The following is a 15,205-nucleotide window of genomic DNA, read 5'->3' on the forward strand; positions in this document are numbered from 1 at the left end:
AGATTTCTGTTTTCCTTTTCCGCTCTGTATTTTCCTTCCTAGTTTTACCCATGTGAAAGTCCCATGAAACCACTTCCTGATACAGCAAAAACACACTGACACTCTACAGTTACTGGGGTTTGTTTTGGGGATTTATTTCTGTTTATTGGTCAAATGTTATCGGCTCATCCAATGTTACCAATCCATCTTTTATTTTGAAAAAGGCGTTTGTCAATCATACTGAGTTCTGCACACAGACCACTCCTAACACAACGAGGAGTTATCAATAACTAAAGTTGAATAAAAAGCTATTTCCTGATGGCATTTTTCCTGCAGAAGTTTGTATTTTATTCAAGGATTGCCATTTGTCAAGGATTGTCAAGAAACACAAAATGATTTGAAGGGTCTTGAAGAGGAACACTATCGCTCACGCTGCCTCACATGCTCACCGTAGATACTATGAGGGGTGTAAATACCATGCTACGTTGGACAGGGCTTTCAGAGTTTTGGTCTGGGCACGTCCCCTACTACCCCACCCTCATGCCTTTTTGCTTGAGAGCTGAGGAAGGTGTGGTCCAAGTTGAGGTAGGTGGTGAGGAACTCTGGGAAATCTCTCTTCTGGACAACCTCCAGGAACATGGCTGCAGCTGTCAACAACCTCTGTTCCTCCCTGGGGGAGAGAGGAAGAGTCAGAAGAAAGTCCTAGAAGGGTGGAAGAATTGGAGGCTCAAAAGAGAGTGAGGAGTGCAGAGACAAAATAAACTTCTAGAAACGCAGAATGTTTGAATTTTGAGTTATCTTGGCAACCTTGTGCTCTTATCCTACTCCTACCTGACAGTGTGACAGCGTGTGACGACCTTCAGCTCCCCCATGACCTCCTGGGTCAGCTTTGTGACCAGACCCCGGGTCACCACCCTGCTATCATCCTCCAGCTGTGTCTGATGGCGGATCCACTGCCACACCTGGACACAAAACACCACACAGACATCTCATGAAATGGACCCTGGACTCTCACGTTTTTGCAATGGGAAGTGCGGCACAGGATGACCTAAACTAAAGTGAACCTACCTGGGATCTGGAGATTTCTGCAGTTGCAGAATCCTCCACCTGTCCCCTGTAGAAGAAGTGACCTTTGCCTAGGGGAGACCCATGGAGCATTACATCAACATTACTCAATCACATATCCATCCCAAACCTCCATTAAGGATGCTGGTTCATTATGATGCATACTCTTGAATTCTCACCTTTGAGCCAAGCATCTATGAACAGGATTCCTACAGCGATGTTATACTTCAAGCCGTACAGGGTTACTCCACCCTAGAAGAACGTTTATAGCAGTTCAGTACACAAGATGTGGAATGGTATTCCAGAGAGATGCATAGTGTAGTATAAATATACAGTAGCACAACGTTATTGAGGAACTGACCGCTGGCATACAGAGCAGGTCGTCGGGGGTAACCGTGAGGTCATCTCTAAGCTGGTGCATCTGGTTGTCACCCTGAGAATGCAGCTGGAAGAGCTGAGAAGAGAGTGACACAGAAAGGTGGGGAGAGTGACAAATCCAATGTTATTTGTCACCTTCTTCGTAAACAACAGGTGTAGACTAACAGTGAAATGCTTACTGAGAAGATAGCAGTTCCTTGAAAGGTATAGCTCAACAATTCCTACATCAAGGACTTACTTTCTGCATGGGCTCTATCAAGCCCAGATCATACACCATGAAGCCATCAACACCAGCTTTGATCTCCAGTAACTTCAGTCTGAAATATGAGAAAGGGAGAAACAAATTTAGAGCTGAATGGTGCAATTGGAGCCCAGTGAAATCATAATCGAGCAATCAGTCGTCACTGCTGTTGTGTAACATGACCAAAAACACAGGACAGATCAGGATCAAATAAGCAATAAATTGATACAGTACCAGTCAGAAGTTAGGACACGCCTACTCATTCAAGGGTTTTTCTTTATTTTTACTATTTTCAACCTTGCAGAATAATAGTGAAGACATCAAAACTATGAAAAAAACATTTGGAATCATGTAGTAACCAAAAAAGTATATTTTATACTCTTCAAAGTAGCCACCCTTTGCATTGATGACAGCTTTGCACACTCTTGGCATTCTCTCAACCAGTTTCACCTGGAATGCTTTTCCAACAGCCTTGAAGGAGTTCCCACATATGCTGAGAACTTGTTGGCTGCTTTTCCTCCACTCTGCGGTCCAACTCATCCCAAACCATCTCAATTCGGGTGAGGTCAGGTCATCTGATGCAGCACTCCATCACTCTCCTTCTTGGTGAAATAACCCTTACACAGCCTGGAGGTGTGTTGGGTCATTGTCCTGTTGAAAAACAACTGATAATCCTACAAAGCGCAAACTAGATGGGATGGCTATCGCTGCAGAATAATGTGGTAGCCATGCTGGTTAAGTGTACCTTGAATTCTAAATAAATCACTGAAAGTGTCAACAGAAAAGCACCCCCTCACCTCATCCATGCTTCACGGTGGGAACCACACACGCGGATGTCATCCGTTCACCTACTCTGCGTCTCACAAAGACAAGGCGGTTGGAACCAAAAATCTACAATTTGGACTCATCAGACCAAAGGACAGATTTCCACCGGTCTAATGTCCATTGCTCGTGTTTCTTGGCCCAAGCAAGTCTCTTCTTATTATTGGTGTCCTTTAGTAGTGGTTCTTTGCAGAAATTTGACCATGAAGGCCTGATTCACGCAGTCTCTGAACAGTTGATGTTGAGATGTGTCCGTTACTTGAACTCTGAAGAATTTATTTGGGCTGCCATTTCTGAGGTTGGTAACTAACTTATCCTCTGCAGCAACTCTGGGTCTTCCTTACCTGTGGCAGTCCTCATAAGAGCCAGTTTCATCATAGCGCTTGATGGTTTTTGCGACTGCACTTGAAGAAACTTTCAAAGTCATTGAAATTTTCCAGATTGACAGACCTTCATGTCTTAAAGTAATGATGGACTGTCGTTTCTCTTTGCTTATTTTAGCTGTTCTTGCCATAATATGGACTTGGTCTTTTACCAAATAGTGCTATCTTCTGTATACCACCCCTACCTTGTCACAACACAACTGATTGGCTGAAACACATTAAGAAACAAAGAAATTCCACAAATTAACTTTTAACAAGGCACACATTAATTGAAATGCATTCCAGGTGGCTACCTCATGAAGATGGTTGAGAGAATGCCAAGAGTGTGCAAAGCTGTCATCAAGGCAAAGGGTGGCTACTTTGAAGAATATATATATTTTGATATGTTTAACACTTTTTTTTTGTTGTTTTGATGATTTCACTATTATTCTACAATGTAGAAAATAGTAAAAATAAAGAAAACCTATGGAAGGAGTAGGTGTGCCCAAACTTTTGACTGGTACTGTACTTTAAGTAGATATATCAGATGACGTATAGATGACTGTGTAGAATAGGTCCTTGCCTGGTGACGTTGGCCAAGGCTGCTCTATAGGGGGCACTGTCCCTGTCCTGAGGCAGCAGCAGGGCTGCCATACCCCCAGTAGCCAGTGCTCCTCTACGGTGACATATCTGGACCAGCAGGTCCATGTAGCTCCGCAAGAACAGCTTCTCCATGTTGACATACTTACTGCGGTCAGGGAGCAGGAAGGCCCCTCGGTGACCTGGCAGACAATAATATGACCATTAGATGACCTTTTGTAAACTAGTAGTCCAGTGATGTATCAAGATATACCCAGGGATTACCCATGTTTAGACAGTTGCTGCAATCAGTTTTATAATAAGGTTAAACTGAGCTGTTTGGGCCAGAATAGTCCCAATCCAAAAAACAACATGGTTGAAAGTTGAAAGCTGTCTTCTCCAACATTAACAGAACAGATACATTTTGTAGACCCATAAAAACCCTTAGTTTCCATGGAAAAGACAGGATATGACTGAGTGATTGAAGTCACTCACCGAACTTGTTGACAAAGGAGGCGGAGTAATCCCAGATCCCACAGTTGAGTCCAGCGGAGTGATCCTTAAGCTCATACAGAATCTCCTCCATCTCAAATGCTGACAGCACGTTCTCTATCAGCACGGTTGCCTTTATGCTGCCCACAGGCAGGCCCAGCTAGAGGATACAACACACACACACACACACACACACACACACACACACACTTGCATTCAATGTTACTTATGATCAGTAATTTACTGTATATCAGAGAAGCAATCAAATAGCAAGCATGCTGTTCTAAAGCGTTTCACACCTTTACCATGTTGGCATGCTACAAACCTTCTGCTCTGTCCAGAGGAATATGTTGTTCCAAAGTCTCGCCTCCAGGTAGCTCTCGACCTAACATGCAGCGATGGTGGTGAGGAAAAGAGAGAGTAGTGGAGAGTTTTTTAAAATTTTTATACCAGATCGTGTCAATCCTATTTGCTATTCTAACAGCCAATAACAGCACAGCTATCTACCATAGCCTTACTTTGGAGAGGTAGAAAAATGGCCCACTCTCGCTGTCAAACAACAGCTTGCCACAGTGGAACATGAGGAAGCCGAAGTCACACAGCGGCCCTGGCACCTCTTTGCCTTTAACCTGCATACACACAAATGCATCAGCGCTGCTGAAATATCATCCACACAAAAATAAGGTGATGGTCAGGGGTCAACTTTCACTGGGAATGGGGGGGTGGGGCATGTCATTGGAATGTGATACAAAAGGGGCAACGGTGTGCTTTAAGACCATGCGGATGCTTCCGAGCGATCGGGTAGGCTTTCTGAGTGTTTTTCTGTTTTTATATATACACACATATATATATATATAAAATGTCCTCCCCCACTTCTAAAACCAAAGATGCACCCCTGATGATGGTTGTAGACATAACATGATCATATGGATGGCTCTACACTTTCAGCCAATCCAGACGTTGTATGCATGTAAAGTGAGGTATTGAGATGAATTTGGACATCAGAGTGTTGAAGTTGGAACTCAATACCATCATGTTGTGTTCCACCATGTTCCAGGCTCTAGGGCGGAGCATCAGAACAGGAGCCTGGGATATCTTGGGGGCATCTGTTGGAGGACAGTAATAGTTGGGCGTATACATTAATAATAATGCAGGTCTTCATACAATATTCTGATCTGTAGATCTACTTAAACATGGTAGAAAGTTATAAAGTAGACTAATGCAGGGTTTGTGATTAAAATATAAGATGTTATAAAGTCCAGTTAAACAATCAAGATAGACTGTATCTAGATACGTTTAGATTCAGATGATGTGTGCCAACAAAACGCTTCCTGCCCTGGACTGAGCCAACCGTGAGTAATGGGTAATAGAGTGGATATAAACTCACTGGGAAATTGATTATGCACCGCCCGGTAAACATTATAAATGCCTTTTATCTGGTTGTGGTACGTCGGGCAGTTTCCATCATCAAAATCAATCTGCAAGAGAAAAACAACAGTCGTCTACATAGTGAAGAGGGCTTTTCTGGAATGCTCGGCCCACCAACAGATCCAGAATCACCTGATTTATACGTCTTTTAACTTTTATATCAAAGCATCCTTATATCCAACATCCCTTGCCTTGTAGCAACATTCTAGACTGGGTTCATACATGACTGTTTCTGCATTCAACAATGTTACTTGTATGTTACATTCAACAATGTCTCAAACAAGGCTAATTGGCTAAATCGACCCCTGAATATCCTTTACCTGCAGGCCCCATTGTATACCTGTAGGCCCTGTGCAGGGGAGCTGAGGGCCTGAATGAAGCGCTGGGTGTCACAGGGGGCCAGGTCCCCCACATCCACATGTCTCCTCTGCAGCCTCTGGGGGACTGGACGGACCCTCCAGGTAGGGTCGCTTCTTACGGGGGCTGTGACCTCACAGAACCCTGGCAGGTCACCTGACAGGTCCAGGTGGGTCTTCCTGGAGATTCTAAGCCTCAGGATCTTATATGACAGAAAGACACATACTGTATTAGACGAGGTTGATATACTGTATATTTGTCAACAAGTAGGCCTAGAGAAAACAAATATATTTAGAACAATGTATGGAACAATGTATTAGTGCTTTGTGACCTACCTTGTCAACCTCTTCATCAAATGTTGAGACCAGTTCCTGTAGGAAGACCAGGGAGCCTGCGGTAAAGATGGTTCGATACTCAGCCTCCAACCCTGGGGGAGAGGGCTCTAGTTCCATAGTTATAGGATCCTGTGGGCCATAGAGTTATTACAAGTGTAATACCATGCCTCATGTTATGCAAAGAAATCATCAATCAACTGGGACATGAAAGTTTATATGAAGTACTGTACGCTGTACATGAATATGTCTAGTTGGTTACTGACTGTCTATAGATAAGAATGTTACAAACACACGTTTACATGGCTCAAAAAGGCACTGCAGCTTAACTTCAATAAAACGAGCAGGACAGAGCGGAAATGTGCGAACTTTAAACAGTCATGACAATAAAGATAATGTTGTCACCTACAACATTTTAACAAATTGTAATAGGAGGGAATGAGTACTCACGGACATGTTGATGCCTTTTTTCACTACTGAAGTGGACTTTGGTAAGGCGCACCACTAACCCTTGTTTGTTTTAGGTAAAGGTTAAAAGCCACTTTCTGAAACATTAACAGGATTTTAAAGTGCTGACACACGTTCGAGATATTATCAAACATCTGAATACCTATTCATATTTCATTCAAATTGTATTTGGAAGAGATTTAGTACTGTAGTTCACTTCTGTGATATTCCCATGTAATGGTTATTTGAGTGTTTTGACTGGGCTAGGTGTGGAGCTGGGACACGAACTGAAGTTGGAAGCAACGACCCTCGTGTCGAATCTGATCCAATCCATAGCGTCTTTCATGTTCTTGGTTACCTCTCGCGAGAGTTGGGTTGTCTGTCAACGTTGTACGTGGCTTCAAATGTGGGGAAGGAGTTAGAAGGATGCTTAAGCTAGCAACCTGAGAGTGTTAGTACAAAACTAATGCACATGTTTATATTTGGAGGTTACAGATTTGTCACGAATGTCCAATTCCATTTGTATTGGGCGAGATTGCTTGTCTCATTTTGACAGCCCATCCAGCTAGCATTGGCGAAGGCGCGGTTTTGCAAGCCATAACAGCTCTGTGGGTTAACGTTAGCTAGGCAGCTACTGTAGTTTGCTAGCATATCCTCGATAATCAATAACCAATTAATATGGCAAGTGTGGAGTCGTCGACGGAATTCACTAGTTCGCTCACTGTCTCGTCTCATCTTCCGCCACCACGGACGCGGATTTTCAAGATCATCGTGATTGGGGACTCCGGTGTGGGCAAGACCTGCCTCACCTACCAATTCTGTGCGGGCAAGTTTCCGGAGAAAACCGAGGCCACGATCGGGGTGGACTTTCGGGAGAAACTTATCGAGATTGACGGCGAGAACATCAAGGTGAATAGATAGATTACATAAAACAAGTGAAATTATTGTTTGGGTTGTTACAAAACAGCACAACCTGGAAACAATTGACATGTAAATGCAGTCTACCTCATCCACGTTGGAGTTGTTGTGGAATCAATTTCAAACGTCTCTTGTCTTTGATCATCTCAAGGGCAGTGGCAGAAGAGAAAGCAATCTGTCTGGTGCGCTGACTGCCCTCTGCAGAATCATACATATTACAGTTCAGTTCATCCTCTGGCAAACTCACAGTGAATATAAGGTCTATCTAGGTACTGTATTTCAGTTCCTTGGAGACTGACAACATTCAATAAAGAAGCTGTTCAGAGTGTGTTTATTTGACTCTTTCCCCTCCCTCTCTTTTCCCTTCCAGGTCCAGCTATGGGACACGGCGGGTCAGGAGCGTTTCCGTAAGAGCATGGTGCAGCACTACTACCGCAACGTGCATGCTGTGGTGTTCGTGTACGACGTGACCAGCGCCGCCAGCTTCCGCAGCCTCCCGGCCTGGATCGAGGAGTGTAAGCAGCACGCCCTGGGCCAGGAAGTCCCGAGGATCCTGGTTGGGAACAAGTGTGACCTGCAGAACTCTGTCCAGGTGGGCACAGACTTGGCCCAGCAGTTTGCTGACGCCCACTCCATGCCCTTGTTCGAGACATCTGCCAAGAACCCCAGCAGCGACGGCCATGGTGACGGTAGCCATGGTACCCGGGGAAACAGTGATCACGTGGAGGCCATTTTCATGACGGTAGCCCACAAGCTGAAGTCCCAGAAGCCACTGATACTGAGCCAGCCACCCGGGGGGGACACGGTGACCCTGACGAGGGGAAGGGACGAGGGCGAGAAGGCGAGCTGGGCCTGTATGTGCTGAGAGAGAGCATTGGGGGGAGCGAGAGAGGAAGGTTGTGGGGAGATATAGGAATCAGGGTAGATTCCTCTACTTCCAATATCAGGGTAGATTCCCCCCCCAACAGTTAAGCACCTTTTTATTATTTAAGTGGATGTTTGGTCACCTGAGAGATGGGGTGATGTCATCATATTACAAGAGTTCAGATGCCCTCAGTCTTTGTCAACACACATTTCACTCACCTCCTGTGCTCCACCTTGACCGTGTGTTACCACACACACATTCTGTGTTAGGAGGTAGTCCTGACGGTGTTAGCACTGTCATCATATGGTAAACATCTCAGTGACATGGGAAAGCTAAGGATAAAAAGGAACTTGTCTGAAGTGAATCTTGTTGACTGGTTCCACTGAACTGTGTTTGAGCTAGAAAACTGTTGGCCAGATTGATGTACAACATATTCAATTTACACACACACACACACCTCATAGTATACAGCAGGCAATATCAGTACACATCACTCGGGTGTTTCTGTACCAAAATACCCATCCATCGGGTTTATAATTGTGCCCCTACGCAAGTCCCACAATATACAACAGTTTTCTTAAGCAAAGTTATGATCTTCTGTAGCATGTCTTGCATAAGTAATGTCTATAAAACAACTATTACAATATACAAAAAATACCATGTATCTTAAATCTTTTCTAACTGTAACATGTTTTCTACCCTATGATGTCATCCCAAATGCCTTCACTACCGTCACCATTGCTTTGTGCGTTTGGATCACAGCTGGTTCTGTGGTGCAATGTTTTACGTGTGTTTGTGAGAAATATGTGTGGTATAACATCAGATAAATGTTCAGTACTGTGAGTGCAGCACGGTGTGATGCTGCACTAACCACTCCGCCTGATGAGTTCAGTGATAATGTGGGGCAAGACTCGTCATCATTCCCTCTTCATAATCTGCTTTGGCAAAGAAATGATGACAACTGCTATCGATGCCGGGGTATCTTTATCTTTACAACAAGCCTGTAAAATGTGTCAAAAGTAGTGGTGAGGAGATTGATCACCTGTATTGTTGCCGTTGAACCTTAGCTAATAGACCTGCTTCTTTGAACATGGGACAGTTGCAAAGAAACCCCACCAGTGAAATTACCCTCTAATGAAGACGGTTGGTGTTTATGTACTGTATGTCAGATTACCAGGAAGTCTTGTCGTATAATTACCCTCTAATGAAGACGGTTGGTGTTTATGTACTGTATGTCAGATTACCAGGAAGTCTTGTCGTATAATTACAGTTTTTAGCCAGTAGAGCACAGATGCCACCCCACATTATGTCAACACAATCAATCAAATTGATTTATAAAGCCCTTCTTACATCAGCTGATGTCACAAAGTGCTGTACAGAAACCCAGCCTAAAACCCCAAACAGCAAGCAATGCAGGTGTAGAAGCACAGTGGCTAGGAAAACACAACAATTAGCTGCGCTAAAGTACTGTGGGCTTAGATAGCCTTTTCTCAGGATACAGTTCAATTAAAAGATTTTCACTCTCTCCGACCTGTTGCCCTTAGTTTGGTCTATAGAACTAGGCAAGGGGGGAAAAATGGTAGGCTTTATCAATTGCCTTGCACTCTTGTTTTGCTTACATGTGGTCTTCACTGCTTTAAATATATATTTTTATGTGTTCTGTTAGTGCTCTGTGTAGTTAATTTGTCATTTCAGGTTAATCAATTATTTTTTTTCTGTTCATTTTATTTGGCCTATTTGATACAAAGGTATCTGTTTGAGAAAGACACCGTTTATTTTAACGAGACTGATCACTTCAGGAAAGAACTACTGGGAACAAAACAAGGGAGTAAAGCCTTGCAATGGTTTATGGATTACATTACAAATGTTATGTGTAACCTTGCAATAAAGCATCCTGAACATTTCAACGCAGTGTATGTCATTTCAGGTCGACATGTTCTTTTATCTGTGGGATGGGGGAGTTAAAGAGAAGTGCGAGTTAAACTATTGTTGTGTTGATCATTTGTGGGAGCTGTTAGGGTCATGGTATTACCACTTCAGGGTTGTTGTGATGGTGGAACACCTCGTTGTCATTCTCGCCATTGGTCAACGTTAGGCATGCCTAGCCTGACACCATCACCATGGAAACACAGGGGCACACTAAGGCAGGATAAACCTGGCGAGGGTCAAACCATGTTATTAGATGATTGAACATTGTGTCACCTTTGGCATTCAGTCAGACAATTGTAGCCTCAAGCCAATGCCACCTTGATCACTTACCAATACTGTGTTTTTCCTTTGGGAAGCAAAGAGTCACCACAAAAGTAAACAAGTCAAGTGTTGTACTCTATATTTGACAAATCATTTAAATTGTTTAGATGAAAGAACACTCATATTGTTCACCAAACCAGTCCACAGAGGTGCTCGAGTTTCACTGAGGTTGGTGTTTTTGCATGAAAGAACAAGTCAATGAACCCGCACACAACGCCACACAGGCCAACTGCAGCATGCCCAGAACAACGACCCTGCGCTGGTATAATAAGGATCGGACCCTTTTTTCCCCAATTTTTGCCTAAAATGACATTCCCAAATCTAACTGCCGGTAACAGAAACAGCAGGGGTTGAAACTTTAGAACCCATTTCCTACATTTGAATTTAAGAATTAATTTTATCAAACAAAACTATGCTACATTTTATCTCTGGGACCCTCAGGATGACAAATCAGAGCAAGATTACTGTATGTAAGTACATTATTTACCTTCAGAGGTGAATGTATCAAACCAGTTGCCGTGAAAAGTTTGTTGTGCACTTTCCTCAAACAATAAAATTGTATTTTTTCACTGTAATAGCTACTGTAAATTGGACAGTGCAGTTAGATTAACAAGAATTTAAGCTTTCTGTCCATATAAGACATGTCTATGTCCTGGGAAATGTTGTTGTTACTTACAACGTCATGCTAATCACATTAGCGCACGTTAGCTCAACTGTCCTGGTGGAGGGACACCGATCCCGTAGAGGTTAACCCCTTCTCTGCCGGACACAAATAGACATCATTGTACTTCCTTCTCCCGTGACGTTGTCCTTCGTGTGCAAATGCTAAGAAGCGTTTTTAAATACCCTGTGACCACTCAACTATTGTCAACAAAGGTCAATTAATTACATGAATAACTTCATGTATTTGAACACAGGGTGAATTCTTAAAAAGTGTGACGTCATATAAACTGGGACAGCTTAATCATGACGAGTTTATTTCTTATTAGACCGTTGCAGAGAAACCACATGATCAAAATCACATCACTTCATTGGTGTCACATCATTTCGTGGGTTAAAGCAAGCTTTAAACAGGAAGCTCGCCGGTAAGCACATGGTAAGATCAGTGACAGCTTTTTTTCTGTTTCGAAGTTAAGGTTATAAAACTGTCATAAATAATGCAATTTTTTTGCTTTACCAACCATAACTAGCTAAAGTAGAACAACATGGAGCAACTAAAGTAGAACAGCATGGAGCAGCTAAAGTGGGACAGCATGGAGTAGCTAAAGTAGAACAACATGGAGCAGCTAAAGTGGGACAGCATGGAGTAGCTAAAGTAGAACAACATGGAGCAGCTAAAGTGGGACAGCATGGAGTAGCTAAAGTAGAACAGCATGGAGCAGCTAAAGTGGGACAGCATGGAGTAGCTAAAGTAGAACAACATGGAGCAGCTCAAGTAGAACAGCATGGAGTAGCTAAAGTGGGACAGCATGGAGTAGCTAAAGTAGAACAACATGGAGCAGCTCAAGTAGAACAGCATGGAGTAGCTGAAGTAGGACAACATGGAACAGCTAAAGAGGGACAGCATGGAGCAGCTAAAGTGGGACAGCATGGAGTAGCTAAAGTGGGACAGCATGGAGTAGCTAAAGTGGGACAGCATGGAGTAGCTAAAGTGGGACAGCATGGAGTAGCTAAAGTGGGACAGCATGGAGCAGCTAAAGTGGGACAGCATGGAGCAGCTGAAGTGGGAAAGCATGGAGCAGCTAAAGTAGAACAGCATGGAGTAGCTGAAGTGGGTCAACATGGAGCAGCTAAAGTAAGACAGTCTTATAGTATTTTCTAATTGAGAGAAGAGATCCAATTTACATTAGGGACCCGCTGTACTTAAGGCAGGGCTCTGGCTCTTCTAATACCACTGATTAATTGACATGTGTATTCCAGAGTACAATGGCACCAAACAGAACTATAGTAGGGTGAATTCAGAAAAAGTGGGACACCGTTTACATTTCCGTCTTCTGTAACCTCTTCCGATATCTATCCAACACATTAGCTCCAACACATTATCCAACACATTATACATTTTCTGAAATCTTTAAGATGATAATATACACCACAGTGTGAATTGAATTATCATTGGGGTATAGTTTGGGGCTGTAGGTAAGCTAGTGGTTAGAGCATTGGGCCAGTATGCAAGAGGTTGCTGGATCAAATCCCTGAGCTGACAAGGTAAAAATGTGTTGTTCTTCCCCTGAACAAGGCATTTATTTTGTTCTTAACTGACTTGCCTAGTTAAATAAATAAAATAATTAGGACTATAATAATGGTGTCCCAGTTTACCAAACTGAAAATATGTGTCCTTTTTCAGTGGTTTAGGAAATGTGTCATTTGTTGGGCTAATATGTTGGATATATCTGTAAATTCACCCTACTTTTGTTACCTTGTTAAAACTGATACATTAAGTGCTTTCATTTCTAAATGGTAAAACAGATATGTATGAAAATACCCTCAAATAAAAGGTGACAGTCTGTCGCCTCATATCAAACATTTGATCTCAAATCCCAAATGCTGGAGTACTTCACTGTCTAAATATGCATGATGTACACTGACTGTACAAAACATTAGGAACACCTGCTCTTTCCATGACATAGACTGACCAGGTGAAAGCTGTGATCCCTTAGTGATGTCACTGAAGTTGATGTTAAATCAACTTCAATCAGTGTAGATGAAGGGGAGGAGACTGATTAAAGAAGGGTTTTTAAGACTTTTCACACTTGAATGTACTGTGTATGCTTTTCTGTCATGCCTGCCATTGAAAAAGAAGAACTTGCCCTTCCCATTATTTTCTCCTTGTGTAAAGTTTCCTTCAAAGCGATCGAAGGAGGAAACGTGACTGTACAGAACCAGTGAAGCTGGTCGTCCTCATCAAAAGGGACTGGACACACACACTCATTAGAATTGTTCACTGGAGTTCAAGAGTCTCCATTGCTCCAAATTGGCTCAATAGAACTACACATTTGAGTCTACAAGCCATGCATTATTGCAACCTGGACTCAGGGGTTGACATAACATAGTAAACGAAAGTCCGCAATGCTAAAATCAGTACGATATGTTACGTTTGGTATGGTATTACATTTGTGAATGTCCATCATTCATTGAGTATGATATGTTACAAATTACAATTCGTATGAAATGTTACAAATTACAATTGTGGCTAATGTTATCTAGGTGGCCAAGTAGTTGCAAATTAGCTAAAATTGTCTGTGAAGAGATTCGAACAAGCAACCTTGGGTTGCAAGATGTTCACTTTATACGCCAACCCATCCAACCTCCTTTTGTTGTTGCCTTAATTAACCTTCTGTATTATGTAACCATACTAAAGGTAGCATATCATACTAATTTGAGTGTCTCGGATTTTCATTTTCCATGTTACATCTAGTCTATGAGACCAGGCTGATTATTGTCACTGTATTTGATAAATGCACCCTTTGTTTTGTTTGCTGTTCTGATCCAAATCACAGAGTGACATTTCTAGGATAAGCTGACAACTTTTGCTTAACGCACGCACCCTATGGTTCAACTCTTCAATTCCTCAGGTGCCAGCAGCTAGGAATTGTGTCAACACGCAAGAAGGATGCAATTGCGGCCTGCAATTTAGGGCATTCCTGCATCTGCAGGAACCCCTCTTTACACTTTTATAGCTAGGACAGGCGGGAGGTGGGGGCGCTCCAGTACAGTAGGTACCATAACATTGGATGCCAACTGCCGATAAACCCCACAGAGAAGGCGATGGCAACAACGGTGTCTTTCGCCCCACCTGTGGGGCACTATTTTCCGCAATTCTTTAGCGACGGCAGGTAGGAGATAAGGACTCCGGTACACAGCTAACGAGCTAGCTAGCACTAGGTGTCACTTGCTAGTTAGCACGTGTGACGCACACAAAGTGTACGGTCTTGCCATTGCGATGCATTTATACTACTGTTGTCCAGTAGGGGGCAGTAAGACGCGTTTCCTTCGCACTGGGACTATATGCAACCCTGCACTTTGAAAGAAAAGCCATGTTCTCCTGTTTCATCATTTATCCTGTGTTACAGGTCAGTAAAGTTAAAAAATACACCGAATACCACAATATAGTTTTGTAACTTGCCTATTGAAGTGAATGTAATGGTTTTGAATAACATAGTAACGTTAATTGTATTAGACAGAAAACGCATGTCGATTGCGAAATGAAATGATGGCGGTGCATTCCTTTGATCTAGAGGGAACCCATTTGGAAAAGGACACGCCTAACATTATCCTTAAGGTTTAGAGAATGTAATGTTGTAGCTGTGATGTTTAAGAACTTTGTAATTGTTGTACTGTAAATGTTAGAAAAGTTGCTAGCTCCGGTTAGCTGTTTGCTAGCTCTGGTCAGTTGGTTGCTAGCTTCGGTTAGCATAGTGCTAACTTGTTCAATCATTTTCTAATAATTAGCATTAATGTAATTTGCAATAGTCTTGTCTTTCTATTAGCCCTTCTTACACTGGGTGAATATATTTTGAGCATGGGTATAAAGTAACTTCTAATGACTTACACCAGTCTTTAAAGGCTTTCATGTTTTAGTCACCCATGGGGCTATAGTGGGCAACAGTCAAATACATAATTATAACCTAAACAGGTGATTAAGAATACATGTTTTTGGGGTAACATGTAAAGAATGAGGATGTGAAATGGA

The 15,205-nt window shown here is 42.7% G+C and overlaps 2 protein-coding genes across 6 annotated transcripts in view; one reads left to right on the top strand and one right to left on the bottom strand.

Annotated features, from left to right (window-relative positions):
* Window positions 1-15,205, bottom strand: part of ugl (ureidoglycolate lyase) — a 46,487-nt gene that overhangs the window by 540 nt on the left and 30,742 nt on the right. The window contains exons 1-15 of one of the 5 annotated variants that reach the window (XM_014212338.2): window positions 7,488-7,578; window positions 6,039-6,167; window positions 5,687-5,905; window positions 5,306-5,396; window positions 4,948-5,024; window positions 4,437-4,547; window positions 4,244-4,303; window positions 3,922-4,078; window positions 3,431-3,629; window positions 1,661-1,739; window positions 1,406-1,498; window positions 1,224-1,296; window positions 1,048-1,115; window positions 811-941; window positions 110-649 (exon numbers count right to left, since the gene is read on the bottom strand). In XM_014212338.2, the coding sequence (XP_014067813.1) occupies window positions 478-649; window positions 811-941; window positions 1,048-1,115; window positions 1,224-1,296; window positions 1,406-1,498; window positions 1,661-1,739; window positions 3,431-3,629; window positions 3,922-4,078; window positions 4,244-4,303; window positions 4,437-4,547; window positions 4,948-5,024; window positions 5,306-5,396; window positions 5,687-5,905; window positions 6,039-6,155 (1,647 nt within the window). In that variant the 5' untranslated portion in view covers window positions 6,156-6,167; window positions 7,488-7,578 and the 3' untranslated portion in view covers window positions 110-477. Of the gene's footprint in view, window positions 1-109; window positions 650-810; window positions 942-1,047; window positions 1,116-1,223; window positions 1,297-1,405; window positions 1,499-1,660; window positions 1,740-3,430; window positions 3,630-3,921; window positions 4,079-4,243; window positions 4,304-4,436; window positions 4,548-4,947; window positions 5,025-5,305; window positions 5,397-5,686; window positions 5,906-6,038; window positions 6,168-6,485; window positions 6,774-7,487; window positions 7,579-15,205 lie in introns of those variants that run through there. The other 4 variants (XM_014212337.2, XM_045723906.1, XM_045723905.1 and 1 more) reach the window with 4 other exon arrangements.
* Window positions 6,867-10,172, top strand: rab33ba (RAB33B, member RAS oncogene family a). Its single transcript, XM_014212339.2, has 2 exons — window positions 6,867-7,391; window positions 7,771-10,172. The coding sequence occupies exons 1-2, from the start codon at window positions 7,161-7,163 to the stop codon at window positions 8,263-8,265; spliced, it is 726 nt and encodes a 241-aa protein (XP_014067814.1). The 5' UTR covers window positions 6,867-7,160; the 3' UTR covers window positions 8,266-10,172.

The sequence above is a fragment of the Salmo salar genome, chromosome ssa09, assembly GCF_905237065.1.
Source record: "Salmo salar chromosome ssa09, Ssal_v3.1, whole genome shotgun sequence".
Lineage (NCBI taxonomy): Eukaryota > Metazoa > Chordata > Actinopteri > Salmoniformes > Salmonidae > Salmo > Salmo salar.

Excerpts from the sequence above, each read along its gene's own strand:
- rab33ba (XM_014212339.2), top strand. The coding sequence starts at position 7,161 with ATGGCAAGTGTGGAGTCGTCGACGGAATTCACTAGTTCGCTCACTGTC. Across the intron at positions 7,392-7,770 it reads TTGACGGCGAGAACATCAAG|GTCCAGCTATGGGACACGGC; the intron begins GTGAATAGATAG and ends TTTCCCTTCCAG.